This window comes from Eupeodes corollae, chromosome 3, assembly GCF_945859685.1.
Source record: "Eupeodes corollae chromosome 3, idEupCoro1.1, whole genome shotgun sequence".
Taxonomy (NCBI): domain Eukaryota; kingdom Metazoa; phylum Arthropoda; class Insecta; order Diptera; family Syrphidae; genus Eupeodes; species Eupeodes corollae.
In genome coordinates, this window is record NC_079149.1 from 65874063 (window position 1) to 65899896 (window position 25834).

General features: G+C 31.6%; 1 protein-coding gene across 3 annotated transcripts in view; it reads left to right on the forward strand.

The window, feature by feature from the left end:
• Positions 1 to 25834, forward strand: part of LOC129949224 (beta-1,3-glucosyltransferase) — a 54765-nt gene that overhangs the window by 18770 nt on the left and 10161 nt on the right. For all 3 annotated transcript variants that reach the window (XM_056060548.1, XM_056060547.1, XM_056060549.1), the window contains exons 3-6: positions 8919 to 9226; positions 9313 to 9449; positions 9519 to 9846; positions 16594 to 16726. In XM_056060548.1, the coding sequence (XP_055916523.1) occupies positions 8919 to 9226; positions 9313 to 9449; positions 9519 to 9846; positions 16594 to 16726 (906 nt within the window). The remainder of the gene's footprint in view (positions 1 to 8918; positions 9227 to 9312; positions 9450 to 9518; positions 9847 to 16593; positions 16727 to 25834) is intronic.

Sequence of the window (25834 nt, forward strand, 5' to 3'; positions counted from 1 at the left end):
CTTAAATTCCTGAAGGTTATCTTTTTTTGCCATCTTTTTTCTTATAATATAGCAATCGATTGGGAAGATTTAATGCAACATTTTTAAAAGAGTTGCCAATCATGATGTTTTTTTGGAATAAGACAAGTTGTCGTTTAAATAAGTTTTAAAAGTGTCAATCGATCATTTGAAGTTTCAGTTATTTTTTGTCAGGTTACTCTAGACCAATGTAGATTTGTGTTTGCAGTTCGAGCATTCCTAAAAGTACGGGTTTAACGTTTTGGATTGTTTGAGTGGAGGAATGCAACTAGCTATTTTACAAGAACATTATTTGTGAAACTATGGGTAAAACAAAGAGAGGCATGAGACCTTGCGGCTGGGTTTAAGAGTGGAAAATATCACTGTAATAGAACGATAGCTTATTTAAGATTTTTTTTTTAATTATATTAAAAAGACTAAAATACTTTATTGGGGTACCAACCAAAATATGAGAACTGTGCTCGAGTTTCGGATAAATATAATCTTTGTAAATTGTAGCCAGATCAGAAGCGGTCCAAAACTTCTCGTATCGTCGTAAAAAACCTAAACAGTAGTTAGGATTGGGTGTTTGAACCATTAAATATCCCAGTTTTTTTGGTATTCCATATATGATATGATCCGCAGTAGTCTGGTTTTTATATTTGAAAGTTGGTTTAATTGAATATTTACCAGAGTAATTTATCAAAAAATTCCAAACAAAAATTGCGATATTCAGACCAGGGTGAAATGGTGTAAGCTGATTTTTGATATTTGACTATCAAAATCAAGAAAATATGTCTGTGTAATGTGATAGTCGATTTCAAAGTTTTAACCAAACAATTTGACATTAAATAATAACTTCAAGAAGGGGTTTGTTCGTAGACTACTACATTAACATGTGGTGCGAGCTTGAAGTACGCCTAAATTCTTTATATTCCTTAATCGAGTTAAATTGAGCTTGATTCGACTCGATTCTGGTCGGGGATCGGAGTCTCGTTAAAGTTTGTGAAGAAAAACCTGTGTAGAGGAGTTGGTTTTACAGATAATGCGTTATGGTCTGTTTGCTTTCATGTTTGTGTACAAAAAAAATTTGTTTTGTTTTCAATTTAATTGGGTGGCGCAACAGTCCATGAAGAACCAAGGCCTAGTGACTTACTACTCTCAACCATTTCTGTGTGCGAGTAATGTTGTCAGAGATAGAGAGGATCTATAGTTTATATGGCGACTCCAAACGGATTGTTTGTTTTCATCAAATTAAAAAAAAATTGCACTTGGAGTAGGTAGCATGTTCTTATATGATGTTGAACTATTCAGTTCTTAATTGTTTAACACGAATCAAACTATCTCACTTTCACTTCATAAGAAACATCGAAGCAACATTTGCATTTTAGAAAGTGCTGTCTAACCTAATCATTTTTAAATCTTCTTGTGCGGTTTCAACACAAAAAGATTTATTTAATCAAAACTGGGATAAACCTTTGGTGGAAACATAGCAAAACTTAATTGTCTTTTTTATTCAGTATCAGATTGATTTTGTTCCCAATGAAAAACACATGATTCCAAATGAAAAACTACTCAACGAACACAGCCGTCGAGATACAAATGCAATATCAATCGTACCAACATTTGAGAACGAAATCACATAAGATCCACTTGAGACTCGTATAAATGTCGAAAACCCATCCGTATTAAGATTCTACTTTAACTTTTATCGGTATTAATACTATTGATACATTTAAAAAAAAAAAAAACGGGTGATGATGTACAATGTTTGGTTCCCCATTGGACAATGCTGTCAAGATCACAAGTTTGATGAAAGATTCTATCAAATGTCTTTGAAATGTCAAGTGCAATAACCTTACCTACGTACATTATAAAAAGCCCCCTGTCAATATCATTGTTAAAGCTCAAATATTTCCAAAAACAACTCTAATAGTTTTTAGTAAATTTTGTGTTATATTTTATTGATTTAATTTTTGTAAAAATAATATATAATCAGTTATTTGAACATACATACATACATATGTAATTGATCAATATTTAATATCTGTTTTGGTAAAATATTACTACAAAATTTGTTGGTGAGCAAAATAATTTCTTTTCTCCCTGTGTAGAAGTCGAGAGTGTAGTGTCTGCTGTCAACTAAATACATGCGGACAAACATACAACATACTGCACGTCAAAGCGACACACTTTTTTCAGCTTTACTAACGTTGGCATAGCTGTATTATACGCTAGAAATACTCGTATGATATTTTGAAACTGATTTTAAATTCGGATCAACAAGTTTTTTGAAATGATAACGCTTTAAAAGGTTTCTTGTCAATGCAGAATCGATGATAAGTGGGTTGGCCTTACCTATAAACCTTTAATACAGCACCATCTCCACCAGCGCCATTATAGATTTGTAGATCAAATTGTAATTTTGTTTTCAATCGAATAATACCACGCGTATCCTTTGGTATAACTTTGCCTGTTTCTTTTTCTGTTTTCATTTCCATAAAGCACGACTACGTGCACATACATAGAACCTCTAATCTCGAAAAAAAGTATTTTACTGAATGATTACCACACTTTAAAGCACGTGACTTGTTTTTTCGCGATAAGTGAAAAATTGCACACGGTAGCAATGGCAGTTCTTGTGCTGTTTGCAACTAAGGAAAAATAAATCAATCCAAATCAAATAGGAACTTCAGACTAAGTTTATTGGTGTAGTAGAAGGTAAAGGAATACCTACCCATAGAAAAGCAACCTACCTTTCTAAAGAATAAAACAGTGGTACGGTTCGGGTACAGCACTCCACAGTCCACACGTCTCCCATAGTTTAGGTGTGCCTGAAACCTAGGATGTCCTGATGGCTGGCTCCTGGGTTGCCTTTCTTTTGAGAGTATTTTACTGGATAAATGCGCTTGGAAAAAGTTCTTATTCACTATCAGATCACGTGCACAATTCCACATCAGTGTTTTGCAGCAGAGCACAAAGCTTGTGTGTTAGGGATAAAAAACGAACAGGAGTACAGGACGTGGAATAATGTAGAAGATTATCGTCGGAGATAGGCTGCAAGCTATTTTAACTCTTTAAACTTGCACCGGAAAGTACATTTATGTTTGATTTGTTTCTATTTGAAATTTCAAAGTTTGCATACAGCACTGATGGTCTGATGGCTTATGGTTTAGTGTAAAATCAAATGTTTTAATTTGAAACTATAATTCTCACGTTCAAAAAACAATGAATCGTATTCACCTATTGTTCTCTTATTAAGATGAATTGTAAATTCCTTATCTTTTATGGTTATGCTATGATTAATACATATGTAAGTAGATATGTACATATGTATACATATGTATGTATGTATATTGTGTTTCTTGAAAAGTTTATAATACAAAACATGGAAGATAAAGTATTTTTTGGGATTTTCAACTATCAGAAAGGAAAATGAGGACTTTATCTTTAGTATGCATAATTATGTATCTATTTGTGGGTTTGACTTTTAAGCTTTGAACTTTATGTTACTTAATTTCTCCAATGACAGATTAAAAAATATAACTCGTTGAATGTGACGATATACTTTATACGTAGGAAGACATACGGTTTTGGGAAGACATTGTTTGGGGTTTAAAGGCAAAATACAACTTGTTATTCATACAAAAATTAACATTTTAAAAGGCTTCGAACCAGTGGGTTCTTTCATAATTACAACTGTTATAGAGTTTTGTGGAATACGGATTTTTGAAAAAATCTGTTCTTAAACTATAAATTCATTGAAATCCTAAACTTTTAAGAATCTCATCTCGAGTCAACATGTTTAGTGGAAACAGATTTTAACAAGACAACCCAAATTTGTTTTATTTCAATTTCGATATTTTGCAAAGCCTTCAATTGTATAGGTTCGTATGTATTTTTTTAATTCAAAAATTTTGTTTTAAGATTAGATTAAACTAAACTTTTATCTTTACTATATATGTAGGTACTGTTATAGTAGACAATTTTTGTTTCGAAGACCGTTTTTGATTTACTTTTTCTAATTTGTGTTGTTTTTTTCTCTTTTTATGAAGAATTTAATAATTAACAAAATAAGTTAAATTAAAGTCCTAATAAGCATAGTTTTTGAATAATTCTCCTTTTCCGCATAATCAGATATCTGCTTGAATGGCGAATTTTTTGTCACAGTCAAATTCAAACCCACACCAAAATTACAACAGCCAAAACTTTTATTTAACTAAACAGCCAGCGTTGAAACGGCATTGTTTTCAAATTAAATTCCAGTTTTTTAGGAGATATAAAACTTAAGTGTAAGCATTTAAAATCCAATTAATTTTACTTTAGTTCCCTAACTTATTTTGTTATACAAATAGAGCTGAATCTTAGAACTCATAAAGATGTTACCTATATCAAACATTTATAAGTGCGTGACTCCATAAACATTTGACTTCAGTATTATTATTTTCAAGAACACTCGGAATGTTTTTATTTCTGATTTTCATCGTTTTATAATATTATTTTTTTTTTATAAAAAAGGGTTACAAATACGTTATTATAATTCAAGAGCTTTTAAATAAATGTAAATTAACAGTTTTGGAAAACAACATTTTTCTATTTTTTTATTTATCGTCTATAGGTACCAGAATTCTTGTTGATCTTAGAAAGTTTTTCCGTGTTAGAATAAAATTTAACTTATTTATCAGAATCAAACGGTATTTTCTGTTTATAAATAAAATAAATATTTGATAACAAACATGGTTGACGATACTAGTTCCTTTTAAAATCTAAAGTTGTGTCCAAACCAAAGAAATATTTCTGCAAACATTGTTTGAAAAACGTTTCTGAAATGTTTTCCATTTATTAGATTTCATTTATGAAAAGCTACAATGAGAATGGCCCTATTCTCAATGTTTTACTTTTATCTAGGCTTAAATATTTTTAATATTTGTATTGTTTGTGTTCTTTATCCAAACAACTGTAACGCAAGGTACTCAAGCTAAGTGATTTTGAATATCGAACGGTAACATTTACAAAGTATCTTTAATTATTACGGCAAAATTTATCTTATTAAGGTAAATTCTAGTTCTGACGTTTAAGTACAAAATCTTTCAATGATTATTCCTCCCACACTTGAATGCCAGGTCACGGGTACTGCCTCTTGCGAGGAATTGACAAATCCTCCAAGAATAATTCTTGTCATCAAAAGTGCTTTCTCATATAAGTCGTTCGGATTCGGCTTTAAACCGCAGCTAATCTCCATCCCTGACAGCATTACTCAGGAATGATTGAGAGATGTAAGTCGCTAGGCTCTAGTTCTTAACGGATTGTTGCGCCACCATATTTAAAATAATAAATTGACATTGCAACTGCAATTTATCCATTTTTTCTACAATATCTCAGAGGTGTTCTTAATCTTATCTATTGTGACTCCAATATAAAAAAGGATTTGTAAACAAAAGAACAAATTTATAAATCTACGATCTTTCTCAGATGCAAAATTTAGATTGCCTAAAAAACGATCAAAATATGTTTGTCAAAAATGTCTACATACAACAGTTCAGACGCAATCTTAAGTTTGTCTATCGTACTAAAATACATAAACATGGTTCTTCAGCCCAAATAAATAAAAATACAACAATCGCAACAATAGCTCAGGGGTAATTTTAAGCTTGAGTACATTAAAGCTGTCAATCTACTGATCAACGTCAATTTCAGAAATAAGTGGTCTAAGAGATTATTTTTGAGCTATAAGAACGAAAGTCCTTTTTTAAATTTATACGATGATCAAAAGTGAGATCCCAACAACTTTAAAGACGCCTTGACATTAAACACCTAATTTGGATTTCCAATTTGATTCCTTTTATATACAACTTTTGTCTCTAATTTCAAATCGGTAGGGTTTGTTCTGTTAAGTTCATATCTTACTTCGGTCCACATAGATTGAATGAAAAGAGATAGGGTGCTTATCAAAAGGGTACAAAGTTATTTACTTCTTTCCTGATGGTCTTTTTGTCACGAAGCAGATCGGAAAAGAGTCAGTAAATTTCCGAATGTTTCTTGTCATCGATGGCATTAAAAATATTCCCTCATTTCTAAAACTGCTTTTTTCTAACCAACATGATATTATCTTCTTGATATATTCTTATAAGGGATAATTGACATTTTTGAGGAACAAACAGTTTATTTCCATCATTTTTTGTTCGGTATAGAAGCCCACTAATGATTGAATACTTGGACATATTTTCCTTTTCTTTGATTTGATTTAAAATATCATTTGCTATGGAATCTGTTTGCTCTTCTATATATATAATAAAAAAAAAAAATTAGGTGGCGCAACAGTCTATTATTAAATTCAAAATCCTGTAAATTGTATTGTACTCTCGAGATGTTGTCTAGTGAGGGATGAGAACAAAAATTCCAAACCCCTAAAAGCACCCACTCTGTTCACTATCAAAAGGCTTTAGAAATTACAGAGACTCTAAAACTGTCCGGTAGCAAAAGTGAAGTGGATGGGTGTCCAGTCTCCCCATCGCGCGGTACGCTTGCAACGCCAAATGTTAGCTCTTCCAATTGGTTTAAACTTGAGCCGTTAAAATTGTACTCACAAATATTCGCGAAGCTGACATGTGTCTTTTTTAAGTTGAAGCTTTTAAAACGAGTTCCTACGCTCTATACCTTCTTCAATACTAGTTGATGATATATTTATGGTATTTCATTTCCAAGAGAACGATCAATCGTTCGTTGAAAATAGGCCGATACATTTCAGAAAAAAATAAATAATTTTTATTAATTCAATCTTAAACCTATCTTAAAACTAGACAAAAATAATTTTTGAATTATTCATAAAACTAGCATAATTATTCATAATTTACAATTAACTGACTGGTCCCATAATGACACTCTGTTAAACTATAATACTTAATTCTAATACCTTTTGGCCCCAAGATCTATTTTACTGTAACTCATTTTATTTATTTTTGTACTTATTAGAAAATTTGAAATAAAAAACTAATATCAATATTATTATTTTATTTTTACTTAAAACTACTTAAAATAAGGTCCTTAATATAAAACTTAAAGCTTACTTAAAGTACATATTCTACCTATAAACTACTTAAAACTAGAACAACCACAGCAGCAAATCTAACTATCTAACATTTTTTTGTTTTTCATATTTGTTTGTCTTTTTTTTTATTCTATGTGTTTTTTTTTGTTGTAAATATTTTTTGTGCCATCATGCCTATTCTACTTAAAACTAAACCCTAAAGCTATAAAACAAGTATGTAAGCCGGCCAAGGCTTAAAACCCCATCCCGACTACCCGCTTTCAAGTGCCGATTGAAGCCACCAAAACTGGTTCTCCTGCTTCACCCTATCAGTTCGGTCCCGTTTGGACACAGCCCTACTGGACCGAAGGAGCTCTGCTCCGCCTTGTGCCATGAAGTCCCGGTTGTACAGGAGTCGCCACTCCACGGTTTGTAGTCTGACGTGGTAGCGGAACTGCCAAACACTGACGCTCGAACACCCGAAACTTCTCCATCTGAGAAGGGGCAACGTTGAACCACACAGGACAACCATAAACTATCTTCGGCCGTATTAGGGCCATATAGCAAATTACCTTCACTCTGGGGTCAAGCCGACTGCTAAAAATCAGCTATATCGTCAAAACGAAGGCTCCTCTGGCCCTTGTCAGAGCAGCATTTATATGTCTGTCGAAAATATGTACATATGTACATTATCTTTTTTTGTTGGAATGTTCAAGTAATACCTGTTTTTTTCTTCTCAAAATTTAAAATTTTTCTGAAACTTCCACAAATCGTTTCATTATATTTTGGAAAACCAGAATTCTTGCTTGAATCTTGACGAAATATTTTTTCTTTTTTTATGCCTAGATTATTTTTCTATGTAAGCTTGGAAAGTATCCCACTTCTGATTAAAAGGCTTAGTGTCTAGAGTGTATAAACAACATCCTCTAAGAAAAGCTACGAGAATGCTCATTGTATCACCTTTCTCTAGACGAAAATGGTTTTAATGTTTTTTAAGCTAAGTGTTTTTGAATATTGAACAGTATCATTTAAAAAGTATCTTTTTCTATTATATATATGTATGTAAGTATATTTAAAAAAATAAACTAACAAAATAAAGTACGCAATTGACCAACATATTGAATAACGTGTGTGCACATCCTCGAGTTATTCCTAAGTGCCCAGCTCTTAACCCATTTTATACTGTTTTTTTTTTTACCAATGAACATTTTTTTGCCAAAAAGTACTTTACCTTTTTCAATGATTTTCGTGTACTGTTATGAGGACTATAGCATTTCTAGCAATACATTTGATAGGTGCAATGGCCTATGCGGTAAGGTAAATCTTGTCTTGCAACTTATTTAAATTACTCTTTTACCAATTTTGTCCTTAACTATGATGATATATCATTACCTGATGCCCTTCTGGCTTTTCAATGCCAAAGAGGTTTGATATAAAATTTGGTAGTACACAATAAATTAAATTGTTTAATAAAAAAACATAATCGGGCGATTTGCTAAGATACACCAGTTTACCAAATCCATCGAAAGTTTACATAACTTTCTAAATGAAAACACAAATTGTAACTCCGCTAAACTGGTTGCTATCGATAAGAACCTTTCAAATTTGAATGAATCTTTGGCAAACGTAAATTGTATTATTATTCTTCGTTGTTAAAATAATATTTTTGTAAATATGTTTAATCTTACAAATTAATTCTTCTGTTTTCGATACTTTGCTCTTACTATTGTAGTATTTTAAGAAGACATTGCATCTTCCTGTGCCTTCTAAAACCTTCTAAACAAAAAATCATATTCGTAATTCAACTTTTTACTTATATCATTATATTTGTACCTAAAAACTAATATTTGATGTTTATAATTAAAAATTTTCAACTTTTTATTTCATATTTAAGATCCCTCAGAGCTACTGATTCTCATCATAAGTCAAGAAAATAGTTACCACAAGCAATTAAATGAAAATCTCCGAAGTAATATACATAAGCAATCGATTTTATTATCAAAGAACCATTTGATCCACGTACATGTTCTTCATGAAATATTAAACCACCCTGGAGACTGGACCTTTCTGGCAGTGCTTCCAAAGCTCACAACATCCAATTTAATAAAATCAAACACAAAATGGATTATTCTTTGCGAAGATCTGAGCTTAATCCAGTTAAAGCCATTGATAGACAACCTATCGCAAGAAGATTATACAACGGTGAGTTTACTGCGATATTAACAAAGACATTATATGTGTATAGTAAAAAAAACAAAAAGCAAAACAATAACATTCATTCATTTAAGGAACAATATTTTGGATACCCACTTTATGACCAAGAAGCTACTATCATTCATCACTTTGCGTTCTTTGAGAACCCCCGATGGTTTCACTACCCCATGCTGCAGGCAGGTGTTATATTTTCGGTCCCACTAGTGCAACAGTATGTTAAAATTTAAATCATTTTATTCGAATATATAAATTCTATGTTTACCTGTCCACCGATAAACAGTCTTGCAGAGTATGTCTCGAAAGTGAAACGTAAAATGGATTTTTCCATAGATGCGTCCCATGAGCTGGCCCGATTTATTATGGAATATGTAAAACCCAAAAGTCACATGCACCACGAAACACGTACCCCAACACACAATATACAGGATGTTGCAACCAAGGGATTTGTATCTCGTGTTGCCATGAGAAACGGTGACAGCATACCTAAGAAAAAGGCCAATAGCAGGATTCTCATGCAGCCAGCATCGTACATTTGCCCATCGCCATCGGTGGAAGGACTCCGCACAGATTGTGCCTTGTGTGTTAATTCATCGGTTACCTCATCCTGTGTAAGTATCCATGTCCATATATAGACTAGAATATTCTTTGTTTATTTTTGCAGGAGACCTTAAAATGTACCATACACATTTCAAATAAAACTTAACGTTGAAAAATTTAAATGATTTGGCTAAAAAGGTTCCCTCGCTCTGTCCAGTAAAATGTTTTAGGTACCATAGATTCTTTTAAGCTATATACTACCTAACCTCTATGTAATGTGTTTATGGTTGTATATAGGAAACATTTTTGGTTAAAATATTTTCTCAGATTTTTGAATTGTGCCTGAAGGTAAGTCAGTAAAGATATGCCAAGAAAGTCAAAGTTTCAGTCAAAATTTATGAAAGAACATGCATAGGTATACGAGTAGTTCTAAGATAGAATGAGAGAAAATATTTCAGCCTGAAGCAACAGCATTTGCATAATCTCCAGGGTGTCAGTTTGAAAGGAGCCTTTACAAATAGACAAGGTGCAGCTTGTTTTTAGTTTTTGTACAAGATACATATGAAGCCAATTAATAAACACAGTCCGCAATCAACATTTATTCAAATATATTTGTGTTCATGATATGTTTTGAAAATACATATCTTTTTTGTTAGGTATAGATTTAATTCAGTATTTACCTATTTTTATTGCAAGCCGTAGCTTTAAGGCACCAATATTTATATTTATAAGAGATACAATTACAAATCAAAGTACTTAAGGGGAAATGTATGTGAAAGCACCTAAAATCAGACTATTTATCCATCGGTCATATCTCAAAACTCAATTAGAGGATCGTAATGAAATTAAAATACGCATAAAACTGAAGTAATAAGGACAAAATGGTGTTAAAGAATTCATCTTAAGAAAATTTGGTTAAAATATCTGTTACGGTTTGGACTATAGAGGTAGTTGAAGGTTGAAAAATTGAGTTTTCAAGAAAAGGACCAAATTGGTTCATTCTTTGACGTAAAATTTGATCAAGAGAACTAGTTAAGTTAGTTTGTTAAATGTCATGAATTTCAAATTCAGAACTTTACCTCACAAATCTCTACTTTAAGTTCATAGTACAAAAACTACCAAACTATTGTCTACAAAATACTCCTGAGGCAATTTACAAGTCCTTAAGGATTTTTATCTTGTATTAAAAAGAAATATTACTTATTTTTTTTTAAATTGACAACGAGCCCTTTTACAGGAAGCATTAAATAAAGTTGTGCAGAAAATAAATAAATCATAGAGTAATAAAGTTCGGCTTTCAGTTGAATAATAAAATATTATCAATTTTGATTTTAACAGAAGAAGACTTGACTAGATAGCTAAGGAGATTTTTCTTGACTAACTTTCCAGTCAATTTTCCATTAAAGTTGCCTTAATTTGAAGGTAATTTTTTGACAGCTGGCCAATCAGATATAGAAACTTGCCTAACTTTTGAGTCTCTTATGTCGGGTGAACCTGCCAATTGTCTAAGTTGTCAAAATATGACTCAAGGTCCTTCTATACTATAAAGATGAATATGGAAAAATTTGCTTGAAGCTATTAGTCTTTTGTTGGCGAAAGATTTTATTTTATTGAGTAATTTAAGATATTGCGAAATAACACAGGGGTGGAATCGGCTAAAGTGATTGTTGATAAATGACAATTAACATGATCGAATTTGATCTATGTACGTAAGGTGATAGTCAAATTAATACCTAAAAAGCTGTCACAAAAAATGTGATAGTCATTTTCAAACAAATATGTTTATTTCGAATTGAGCTACCAGACGCTTACACAAACGACTAGGAAATGTTCTTAGTTCACTTTGTTTCGTTAGAAAAAACACATTCCTGCGACCAACAAAGCTCACGACATTCAAACAAAGCAAGAAAAGTAAGATTTTTATTTAAAATCAGCGAGAATCAGAATCAATTTAAAATTTCACCAAGGCAACAACGAATTTTGATAATTTGAATCTGAAATTGTTCAATCGAATTGAATTGAGTTGAATCATCTTACACAGACGGAATGAAAATGATAGTCAATTTGACTATCAAAAAATTGATAGTCAACTATCACCTTAGCCGATTCCACCCCAGATCTCGTTAATCAAAACTGTATTTTTTTTATAAATGAGTTAATAAAGCTAAGATTTTCTTGCATTTTTCGCTTCTAGTTGGTCCCTCTTAATTATGCAGCAATAATCCGCTAACATATTTGGGTTCCATTTCCCCTGGTATCGCTTTTCAATATTCCAAATGTCCTGATGGAACCTCTCACCGTGCTCGTCGCTAACAGCCCCTAAATTGTCAGGAAAAAAATCCAGGTGCGAGTCTAAAAAGTAGATCTTAAGTGACATATTGTAAGCCAAAGCTTTATATGTCCTTAACAGCTCACTAACCAAAAAAATTGCAAAAATATTTTTAAGAGCCTTCCATGCAGATTTATCTAAATCGCTTAGTTTTTCTTCAAATCTTGTATCTTTAATTAACTCCCTTATTTGAGGTTCAACAAAAATACCCTCCTTTATATTTGCATCACTTATTTTAGGGAATTTTTTTTCAGATACAAAAATCCACTTCCATCGCGATCCATTGCCTTAATACTCGTAAAATGTTGTATTAATATTAATTTGATATTCAATGGGGGTAGAAGAACATTTTTGGCTGAACAAGGGGTAAATACTTTACGTTTTTTTGGACAGGAACTAACAATGCACGCGTTGGCGATGTTTTATAGTCATTAGTTCTGCCTCGGCTTTGTGTAACCCAGCTGAAGTCCAAGTAATAGTGCAACAACTTTAAGATCACCGCAGATTTTGAAAGACTATGTACCGTTATTTATTTTTTAAGAAAAAGTTTCATATTTTCAAAGGTTTCTTTCATATTTGTAGCATGGGCTAGAGGTACTTTAAACTTGCTTTCGAAATACTTCTGGTAATGTTTTACAATCAGATATTAGTTTTATAGCCGAAGATAGTTAAGATAAGTTAGGGTAAATAACTTTAAGTTTTTGGTGGAATTTATACAGTTTATGTCAGTGAGACAAAAATAGCACTCCGAAAGGTGATCACGCAGTTCAGTCCATACCATGGGTACTGCAAACGGCATAGGTCTTTCAGTCGGTTAAATATTTCACACACGTTTTTCAACAGACATGAGGATTTGTCTTGATGGGCGACAGAAAAACTAAAACATTGGTGATAACACTCCAACACAAGATTTGTAAAGTTTCGTCTTTGTTTGTTGAATGTCAGTTCTAATGCTAAAACAAAAAAGTGTTAAAATGCAACCACAAATATTTCTAAAACGGTTTATTTGGAAGCGCTTCTGTTAATTTGCTGCGTAGTACAAGTTTTGAGTTATACCGTATCACAACAAAACTGAGACTATTTTATTAATGGTACTAGATTGTAAAATTCAGTTATTAAAGTTCGTGTGGCAAAACCAGTGATGACCAGTGATTCAAGACTTGATTTTCGTTTATTTTAAATTTTTTTTCGAATACACAAATATTACTTCTACTTAGCGAATATGGAAGGTCTTAGAAACTTAGTTAATTTTCTCGAGCCAATATCAATAATAAAATATTGTCTGTTATAAAAACAAAGACAAGCAAATTTTTGGGATCCCACTATCTCCGACTGTTGCAGTTCTGGTTTTGGACCACGTCTGAGACGAATGTTTAAATAACATTAAAGAAAAACTTGCGTTCATAGCAAAATATTTTGACGATATTTAATGATATATTTGTATGTATATTTAAGTACTTAAAACTCCAACTACGGATTCCTTCAAAAAATTCAATTCACAATCGAAAATAAGTTTAACAAAACAATATCGTTCTTAGATGTAAAAATGTACCATGAAGAAAATCGTTTGCTTTTTGACTGGTATCAAAAACCAACAGCAGCGGGAAGACTAGTTAATTTCCGATAAAGCCAAGCAAAGCATATTATCATCAATACTGCGCCCAACCTTGTGAATACAATTTTCAAAATAAATGATGTACGATTCCACGTCGCCAACGAGAAAAAAGTCTTCAAAATATTTAGTGATAATGGTTACCCTTCTACCAACATTTGAAGTCTCCTTCTAAAACACAAAAAATCCATTTCCAACAAATTGACAGAGGTCTGCCTTGCTTTCAAATCAAACAAAACACTTGACCAATGTATTACTAAACTCAAGACGAAACCTGATAAGGACAAACAAACAGATGTGACCCACAAAATTAACTGCAATTGTAAATCGAATGAACCATGAATCCTGTGTTATATTGGGACCACAAAACAACTTCTTAGACAATGCCAGTGTCTAATGAATTTTTCAGGAACTTTAACTGATCACTATGCTTCCTCGATAGTGACGTAGATTCCAGCGCAGATATGGTTACAAATTTAATTCTTTATGAAATGAGAAATTTTATCCCGAATAGGGTAAAATTTATCAAACCTAAAGAGAACTCATGGTTTGATTCGAGCTGTAAAGAGGTAATTAGAGCTAACACCACTGAGGATAACCGGAATAAGTTCAATGAAGCTAAAAAGACTTGCAACGGCCACATTCCACTAACCAAATTTTTGCATGACCAAAAATTAAGGCAAAAAATACTACAATCTTCCAAAGGTATAGTAAAAATGTCTGATCATTTGTAAAAAACGTACGAAACACCACGTCATCCTCGGTTCCAACGCTCGTCCACAATGACATTCCCTGTGTAAGCTTGATTGATAAAGCCAATTTTTTAAAGCTGTACCATCTTTCCTACTTTACAGGTCTCTTTCCGAGCGGATGGAAAACAGCATTTATACAGCCTGTCCTTAAAAAAGGCGAATCATCCATCCCTGCTTCGTTGGGTTGGAAATTACCTTTTAGACCATGATATTCACAAAATAAACGCTGGTGTGCCCAGGGCTCCGTTTCGTCTCCGACACTCTTCCATATTTTTATAAATGATCTTTTGTCTGAAACTTCTCACCCACTAAATTGTTTCGCGGATGACAGTACCCTCAGCTTTGAATATTCGTTTTAAGATTCTCATCCTTGTCCTTTGGATGTGGAACTTCAACGGCAGCGGATGATAAGCTCATTAAATTCTGATCTCGACAGCATTGTACAATGAGGAATCAAAAACCGTGTATAGAATTTAATTCTTCGAAAACTCAATGCTGTCTCCTGTCGTTAAAGCGTAACCCACCCCCGATGCCACTATTCATGAGCTGCACTTGCATCCAGGAAACTAATCAACTTTCAGTACTCGGTATGTGCATCACAGATCACCTCTTATATAATTATCACATATTCGATATTGCCAAAATGCTGCTAGGTGCTTATGATTTCTCCGACGGTGCGAGAAATTGTTCACCCCTTCTGATCTGGCTGTAATTTACAAAACCTTCATTCGTCCAAAACTTAAATGTAACTCACATATTTGGGTAGATGCCCCTAAAACAAATTTGAGTATTTTGGACAGGATCCAAGAAAGAGCTTTGAAAATGATACTATAACCGAAACAATTACGTCACTTGAACACCACCGCAATGTTTCATGCCTTTCGTTGTTCTACCGATATTTTTATAAACAGTGTTCTGTCGAATAAGCCAGTTGCATCCCCCCCCTTAAACAATTCAGCCGTAATACTCGTACTTCTAGGAATGCACATCAGTTTAACCTAGAGCTTTGGACGTATTGTCAAGTATAGAGATTCTTTTTTAACCACACATCGAGAATGTGGAAAGCTTTACCCAGCATTCAAAACAAAACCACTGTGCATCAGTATCTCCTCTTTAATCTTTCCCTATTTTTCTAAGGCTCGCACTGTGTTTAAGCTTTAAACATTTTAAGGGTATTAATTACCTCTTGAGTGCCCGTTTATTATTAAATAAAAAAAACGCATCTCGAATCATAAGTCCGATATAAAACTGAAATAGAGAAATGTTTCGAAACGATACACGTTAGAAAACAAGACACACAAAACATTTCTGCTGTATATTGCTCTCTTCTTTCTTCTTCAATGTAATTTGTGCTTTATTCAATTTAGGCTTAACTTCATTCTTCGAAGTGCTAATTATTTTTATAGTTTTATTTTTAATTTATATTAATTAATATTAACATTTTTTTCCTATTTTTCTTGAGTAGGTAAACTTTATTGTATTTGTATCCCATTGATCTTACTAAGAGTATTTGTGTATTTTGTTGTGTTAATAAAGTTCCCTTAAGAAGGCAGAAATCCCTGCCGAAACGTTGGGAAAGTTAATGTAACTTAATCGTTTTATTGCAAAAACTATAGCGACCAAAAAATCCGACGGAAAAACTATAATTCCACTAATCACAATAAATATATCCCTTTTTATCGTTGTATTAATTAATAGATTAATGTATCAACAATTTATATATAAAAGAAACATATCAAAACCAAATTAATCGATATCAAAAATAAGTAAGCATACAATCTACCTATCATATATTTACATTTAATACATTGCCATTCATGGAATACTCCCACCATGATGCGTGTCCGATGTTGTGTTTACCAATTATTTGAACCTATAAGCTTAACTCAAATAAGTAACTATTAAGATCTAATTTTTGATAACAAAAAAAGGAACATAACAAACACCAAATAGGTATACTCGTACATAGTATCCCGATAAGAATCAAATCATTTAACCGGTATCATTCTTTCTATCCCAAGAACACGTTAAGTGGGTTTGTTCAGAAAGAAAAAAATCCTTCAAAATAAAGACACAAGGCCTTAGGCAATTAAAAGTTTCCTATTTTATTTTTGTTTTCTTTCAGATTGCCGCTGGTAGAGAAACCATTTATTTCGCTATAAAGACCTGTCACAAATTTCTTATGGACCGAGTACCAGTAATACAAAGAACTTGGGGACAGTATGCGGCACACAAACGATTTTTCAGTGATAATGCTAGTAAGTTATTCTTCCTTAATCTCTAAGCATCAAACACACTTATTATCCCAAGGCAAGGAGCAGGATATTGTGTGCTTTTATGTGAGCAAAAGAAAGCCTATCGCTTTGAAGCTGGAAGCCAATGTTTACACTATAAAATAAAATACTTGACTAGGTCGCACGTACATACAAACGTACCTATGTAGGTACTATGTAACTATACTTCTATATTTTAGGACTTAACTATATAATAAGAGTCTTGTCATACGTTGATAACCTCATAGTGTGTTTTTTACGATAGTGTTTTGTGGGTTTTGAAATGCTGAAATGAATATTACTTTAATTATTGAGTTATTGAAGGACAAGAATGTAAAACTCAAATATAGGGTCATCGATGGTTTGTTTTCATGTGTGGAATTATAAAAGGATAATTATGGTTGGAAGACGGCTTGGAAAGCATGTGACTCCAAAACCTTTTCCCTATAGTTTGTCACTATACAATCCTAGTAAACGAAATACGAACAACACAATTTTTAACGTCAAAAAGAGACTGGGATGCAACCACACTGATAACTTTCTATCTGTGCATGTCTGTCGACTTTTCTAGTACACGTGAAAAAACTTTAGATATTACAGGCAGGGATTGAACCCAAGAACTCTGGCATGACAGTCCAATGCTCTTTTTATGCTCTTTTTTTAAATGCATTTTTATTGATTTCTTCTTCCTTACAGCTAGACAAAAATTCATAAAACTCTCCTAATTAATAAGTTACAACTAATTTACTGGTCCCATACGGACACTCTTAATTAATCCAACGCACTAACCATCACGGCACGGTTGTTACACACTCCCATTATACTTGAGGCTAAATAATAGATTCTTATTTTTTATAAAAAAAAATGACTGTTGAATTTTTTAAATAAATAAATAAATAATAAATAAAATTAGTTTGAAGCCAATATTCTTAATTTTTTAGTATGTTTGATTTATAAAAAAAGACTGTTATTTAATTAAAGTCACTAGCTTCATTGGTTTGTAAGATAACAAAATGTATATGCATTTGATAACTTTACTGGTTCTTGAGGTATGGAAGACGAAAAATATTATACCGAACGTACGGAAAAACTTTTGTTTTAGATTTTAGGGACTTTGAAACGTCAAGAAATTTAAGCAATTTCAATTCGACAAATCGGACCAACTATAATGACTTCATATGGGAAGTTAATTTTTAATAGCTTTAATTCGAATCCGACTTCAAAATGAATCTATCACGTTAAATTTAGGAAATACAATCTTTTATATAATTTATATTATAGTATCGCCGATATACTAAAAAATATATTCTATCTGTTCTCCACCGGAGAACAGAAAATAAAAGACAAAGATTTTTATTTAAAAATCGTTACTTTATTCAATTCTGAAGCCTCAGATCCCTTACCGCTGGTGGGGGAAAATCTTTATAGACCAAGAGCCGGCAGCAAATTTTGGGAGTGGAGTGATAACCAAAATATATATACATATATGTGTAGATATACGCAACATTATGCCAAATTCAACCGTCTGGCAGGTTTTTTTTTCAGCCGGGGGCGGGGATGGGTGTTCGAAAATGGTCATTTTTCCGATTTTGGGGTCGAAGTGATAACCACTTAAATGCATATATAAACATTAGGGGGTGGTGCCCTGATGTCAAAAAAGTGTGTCCAAGACGTTTTACTTTCAGCCTTCCCCTTGCCAGACGGCCGCCAAAATGCGCGAAAATCAACTTTTTGGGTAGAAGTGATAACCACTTAAATTAATATATAATCAATAGTAGATGGTCCACTGATGTCAGAAAAGTGTGTCCAAGACGTTTTACTTTCAGCCTTCCCCTTGCCAGACGGCCGCCAAAATGCGCGAAAATCAACTTTTTGGGTCAAAATGATAACCACATGAATGATACATCAAAAAATCAGAAAAATTCCCCTGATTCTAAAAATGTGTGTCCAAGACGTTTTGTTTTCAGCCTTCCCCTTGCCAGACGCATTTTAACACTTTTTAAAAACACTTTGTTATTAGTTATTACTAAAAAAAATATCATAAACACTTCATGATTGCAAAAATGTAAGCACTCGAATTTTATAAGTCATACTTTATTATATCGATTATTGATATGAGTATTAAACTTTGTAGAGGTTTTAGTGGTTATTATTCAAAAAGACTTCAATTTTAATATATTAGTGGTAGCTAATAAATTGTAAGGCATGGGTGTTAAGTGTTGTATACACATTGATAATCCAAATCAATGTGGAAAAATTAATTTGTTTAGTGAAACTACCTTAAAAAAATGCCATACTATTCTAAGTTTACGAAAAGCTCTTAAATATAAATTTGCCAATATAAACCTTCCAACTGAAATAGATAGTGTAAGTGGTTATCATAGCAGTTGCTACAGACAATTTACTGCTATTCCAAAGCATTTGGTATCTTTAAATCAAACCATCTCCGAATCATGTAAGTCTTAAAATTTTCCACTATGACCAGTTGTACAAAATAACTGAAATATTTGTTTGAGATTGAACCAGAACACTTTCCAGCAAAGTTTTTTAAAATTCCAAAGTGAAATTCAGTGACCAAAAATGATGGTACATATACCAAACGAAGTTTCGATTGTACAGCCGGTCATTTTCTTTTGGTATTTTCAAAAACAACTATATATAGATCCTTATTGTTTGTAGCAGTTGACGGCCACGTTTCATTAGAATCCTACTTTCAAACCTCTGAAAACAACACTATAGAACCAGACACTATAACAGAGGCTTTAATTAATAATTGCATCTTTTGTGATCGTGTTAAGAATTATTTAAAAAAAAAAACAAAAAAGAAAATCTTATATTCGGACGAAAATCTATAAAGACGATGTTTTAAATACCACAAAACATGCCTTTCTAGTTTTCTGCAAGAAGTTAAAAATCTGGAAAGGGCCTCAAAAATATCCGGATTTACTGAAGCACATAAAAATGCATAAAATAAACATTGAAAAAGACAGTAAATCTATCTTTATATATTGTTAAGGTATTTACACATAAATGAAATGTATCTAAGTTTGGGTCCGACGCTTTGTGCTGCACTTCCCGCGTTTCACAGCTTTACTGGTTGTGACTATACACCAAGTTTTTTTAAAAAAGGAAAAGTGAAACCTTTTGAAATTCTGAAGGGTTCTATAGAATTTCAAAACGCTTTTTCAAAATTCGGACAATTTTCTTATATAAGTGAAGAGGATATTCTAACAAAAGAGGAATTTGTTTGCAAAATTTATAAAACAACCGCCCTCAAAGTGAATGATGCCAGATATAAACTATTTTACAAAACTTGTAAACCGACTTCGAAAAAAATTTTCAAAAACATTAAAAGTAAGTTAAAATTTAAAATATTTCTTTAAAACCTTAAGCAATTATATGCTTAACCATTTTATCTGAAGGTTTTGAAGGTAGTTTATTGCCACCAAACAGAAGTGTCTTACTGCAACAAATTAACCGTTGCAACTACATATGCCATATTTGGAAAAGTGCAATATTAAATACAGGAATACTACTTTCCCCATTTCAATGCGGCTGGACCATGGAGGATGACATAGTCAAATTGAAATGGTTCAACGGAGTCGCGGCCCCAGAAACCATTGAACATTTAATTAACTGTGATGAAAATGATAGTGAAGAAGACAATTGTTCGCAAAATTCTTCATCGGACGAATCTGATGATGGAGAATAGTTTTTTTTATAATTTATAATTTCTTATTTCAAAATTTCATTCAATTTTATGTCATGTAATTAAATAATTTTTGTCTAAATAAAATACAATTGTTATGCTTTGAAGGAAAACGGTGGTTTTTGTGCATTCTTTCTTTGGGGTTTTCTGGCAAGCATAAGACTGAAAAGAAAACGTATTGGAAATCTTCTGATATTTTGGTATATGACTGTTTTGGTTATGGTTAATATAGGAAACAAATTATTAAAGGATTTAAGTTGATTCTGTTAAAAAGTGTTAAAATGCGTCTGGCGAGGGAACGCTGAAAGCAAAACGTCTTGGACATACTTTTTAAGAATCAGTAAAATTTGTCTGATGTTTTGGTGTATGATTCTTTTGGTTATGGATAACAGAAAAAAAGTTATTAAGGATTTAAGTTGAAAAATTCTGTTAAAGAGTGTTAAAATGCGTCTGGCAAGGGGAAGGCTGAAAACAAAACGTCTTGGACACACATTTTTAGAATCAGGAGAATTTGTGTGATATTTTGGTATATGATTCTTTTGGTTATGGATAACAGAAAAAAAGTTATTAAGGATTTAAGTTGAAAAATTCTGTTAGAGTGTTAAAATGCGTCTGGCAAGGGGAAGGCTGAAAACAAAACGTCTTGGACACACATTTTTAGAATCAGGGGAATTTTTCTGATTTTTTGATGTATCATTCATGTGGTTATCATTTTGACCCAAAAAGTTGATTTTCGCGCATTTTGGCGGCCGTCTGGCAAGGGGAAGGCTGAAAGTAAAACGTCTTGGACACACTTTTTTGACATCAGGGCACCACCCCCTAATGTTTATATATGCATTTAAGTGGTTATCACTTCGACCCCAAAATCGGAAAAATGACCATTTTCGAACACCCACCCCCGCCCCCGGCTGAAAAAAAAACCTGCCAGACGGTTGAATTTGGCATAATGTTGCGTATATCTACACATATATGTATATATATTTTGGTTATCACTCCACTCCCAAAATTTGCTGCCGGCTCTTAGACTATTAGCTTATACGACGAGATGTCAACAAGATCTGAATCTGTTTAAGATCGAACGATCCCTTTTTATACGACTTACTTGCTAACGCAGCAAATCTTAGTTTGTCTGCGGATGATGCAATAATTAAAAGAATATTTTTTATTATATACAAAGAATAATATTCTTGGTTAGGCCAAGAAGTGTTGATACTGCATCATCTCTTAATAGTTCTCATCCCTTTTTTGTTTACATTATTTGTACGGAGATACACAAGTGTGTTCTCATATTACTTAAGATTTATGGGGACGCACAAGTGTGCTCTGATATAACTCCTCCCCCTTTAGATTCTTCTAATGGTTGAAATGAGACCGTTGGAAGATTTACATTATTTATCTTCCTTTTATAATTTTTTATTTTTATACAAACATAAATTATTAAAGTGGTTACAATGATTACAATGATTAGATAAATCGTTAGGTTTGATTTCTTATAATTATATTTTAACTCTTCTATTTCTTTTAAATTGTTTATGTTTTCGTAATGTAATTCTTTGAATGACAGATCTTCTATTTTGGTAAAATTGATATTTAAGATAGTGTTAGGAATTATTGGTTCATATTTGTAATTGTTTTTTTCATAAATTTCATTATTTATTCGTATTTGACAATTTTGGAATTTAAGAAGATAATTTCCTTTAACAAAAATCCTTTGTTTATTACATGTTTGGTTTAATTCTTGTTGTTTAACATTGATAAGTATAAGGTTATTGTTACCTATTTCTAAAATCTTTTCATTTTCATTTTTTATAAAGTTACAATGCATGTGTTTGTTAAAAAGGTTTTCAATACAATTATCTTTTATTTCTTTTAATTTTTTTAGATATTTTGTATCTTCATACATAATTTGGTTATTTGTTAAATATAAATGTTTATTTATTTTCAATTGCATATTGTTATATTTATTAGGTATTGGTTGTATATATAATTTTTGATATGTTTCATTTGTAAATACAGGTAATTTGATTACAAATATTATGTTGTTCTTATATAAAGCAAGACTTAATTGTATGTCTTCTAAATTGTTTAATTGAATGTTATGATGTTCTATTTCTCCTGTAGTTAGAATATCTCTACTAAGTACTCCTAATCTAGAGGTCATTATTACTTCTTTAATTTTCTCAATATCTTCATGCAAGTATTCAAGATTTTCTCTTAATTTTATTTCGTATTGAATTTTAGCTGTATCTTTTTCATAATCATAAGTTCCTATGAAATTATCTATTTTCTTTATTATTTCTTTAGTTTCATTGTTAAGAGTATCGGTGAGAATTTTAATTTGTTTGTTAAATTTGTCATTGATTATAATTTGTTTATTTAGGTTTAGAATTTCATTATGATCGTTTGTTTCTATTATTTTTAGATGTTCTTCTATATCTTGTCTATCTCTATCGTCCATTGTACCAAATAAGAATTGTAATCCTGTACCTACTATATTGAAGAGTCCACGTTTTTGTCTATTAACTGTAGGATGTGGTAAAAGGATTTGAAATTCATTGCGTATTTTTTGCATTTTTCTTTCTAAGCTACTATTTTCTTCGGGTAATCTTTTAATGTTTCTTTCCATTATTTCTATGTTTCTTTTATATTCAGTTAAATTAATAATGTGAAGGATCGTATTATATCTTTTGATAATTGAGGATTCTTCTAATTGGATTGTTGCAAAACCGTTTCCTTTATTTAGGTCGATAATTTCTAATTCTGCATGTGCTGTGCTAAGAGTTGTCAGGGTCATCAATATGGTCATTATTTTCAGAATTTTCTCCGAAAGTTGCATTGTTCGATATGCTCTCACTAGATGATCTAGAATGGAATGATATATTTTCTTGAAACTTTTTAGTTTTCCTGAATTGATCTTTATGGAGTAAGCGTTTAGCTTCTTTAATTGTATATTTCTTATTATTTTTATTTATTACTTCTGCCTTTTTATATCGAGGTACAATTTTATTCTTAATACGTTCTTGAGTTGTTGTTTTTATAAAATGTTCGTTTATGTCAACATCTTTTCTTTTTTCGTTTAATTTGTTTAGTACGTTTTCTTTTTTTTCTTCTATATTTTTATATACTACTTCATTATTTACCTTATTTAAATGGATGTCTATAGGCCTTTCCTTAGTTGTCAAATGTATGGTGTTATTATAAATTGAGAGAATGTTAATAACTTGATCTATTAATGGGAATGGATCATCTGTTTTCTCTACCTGAGATAGAATTCTAAGTTGTTCGTTTAGGGTACTATGAAATCTTTCAATGTCTGAATTACCGGTATGTCTGTTGGCTGTACAGTAATGTATTTCTATGTCATTGTTTGATAAAAAGTTTTTTAGGGTTTCTGCCATAAAGGCATTTTCATTATCTAAAGTAATAAGTTTGGGTTTAGTCATATATGAAAATATTTTTGTCATAGCGTTCATAACATCTACGTATGTTTTATTTTTTATTTGTTCCACTGCAACATATTTAGAAAATTTATCAATACATGTAAGGTATTTTCTATTTTTGTCTCTAAACCAGATATCCAAATGATAATGTTCGTGTGGTCCTTTAGGTGTAACTGTTTTTTCGTAAGGTAATTTGATTGGTTTCCTATCTATTTTTGTCATACAAAAATTACATTTGTTTAAAATTTTATTTATTAACTCTTTAAAATTAGGAATATAATATTTTCTTGCCAGTTCTAAATAAAGTTTTTCGATTCCAATATGATTCAATTCTTTGTGTGTTTTGATTATTATTTCATACCCATCTTTTATGTTTAAATCTTTTAAAATTTTTGTGCTTCTTAATAATATATTCTTCTTTCCTATTTTATTTTCTCGTATCCATACATTTTGGAATTCGTTAAACGTTGTATCATTTTCAATATATATAGTGTTTGTAATACTTATATCAATTTCTTTTATTATTTGTAAGTATAATTCTTCATTCGGATTAGTGTTTTTCAAGGTTATTCGTCTTTTACCAACATGCGAGAATATAATTGTTTGATCTCCATTTGCGTTGGAATCAAGTACAATTTGTCTCTTAAAGTAATTAAGAGGTTTGTCGCTAATAGGTATAAAAAGAGAATTATCTTCTTGCGCACTATGATTAGTTCTTAAATCTTCTTCTAATATGTTTAGTTTTGGTTCTTCTATTTTAATTCTTGAAAGAGCATCTGCTACCTTATTCTCTTTGCCTTGTATAAATTCAATTTTGAAATCATATTCTTCTAGTTTAATTTTCCAGCGTTGCAATTTTGAATTTGGCTCTTTTAAATTTTGTAACCATATTAAAGGCCTATGGTCAGTTTTAATTGTGAATTTTCTACCGTAAAGGTAATGCCGAAATTGAGACGTTGCATATACAATTGCTAGCAATTCTTTTTCTATTGTAGAATAGTTTTGTTCGTGTTTGTTTAATGTTCTTGATGCAAAAGATAATGGTCCGTGTGATTGACTAAGAACTGCGCCTATGGCAAAGTTTGATGCATCCGTAGTAAGTATAAATTCTTTTGAAAAGTCTGGATGTCTGTTCATAATATTGTCTGTCATCATTGTTTTAAGTTTTAGAAATGCGTCTACATAATTTTTATCTTTTATATCTATTTTAGCGTTCTTTTTTAAACAAAGTGTAAAAGGTTTAATAATTTTTGCGTAGTCTTGTATAAACTTACGATAATATCCGGTTAATCCAAGGAATGCTTGAATTTCTTTAACTGTAGTGGGTATGGGAAAGTTTTTTACTGTTTCAATTTTTTTGGGATTTGGTTTTATACCATTTGGTGTTACTATATGCCCAAGAAATTCGGTTTCATGTTTCATGAACTCTGATTTATTAAGGGATACTTTGAGGTTTGCTTTTCTTAAAACGTTCAATATTAGTTTAATATGTGTTATATGTTCTTGTAGATTTGTAGAAACAATTATTATGTCATCTAGGTATACGTAACAGATTTTGCCTATGTGATCTTTTAGTACTTCATTCATTAATCGTTAAAAAGTTGCAGGTGCGTTCTTTAAACCGAATGGCATTCGTAAAAACTGATAATGTCCAGAAAGTGTGCTAAATGCTGTTTTTTCTTTATCGCTTTCTTCTATTTCAATTTGATAAAATCCCTTAGTAAGATCTAGTGTGGTAAAATAATTACAATGTCCAAGTTTATCAAGTATTGCATCAATATTAGGAATAGGAAATTTATCCTCTTTAGTTTTAAGATTTAATCTACGGTAATCGATAACTATTCTCCATTCTTTGTTTCCATTCGAGTCTTCTTTTTTTGGTACCACCCAAATAGGAGCATTATAAGGAGATGTTGAAGGTTCGATTATTTTTTGTTCTAACAT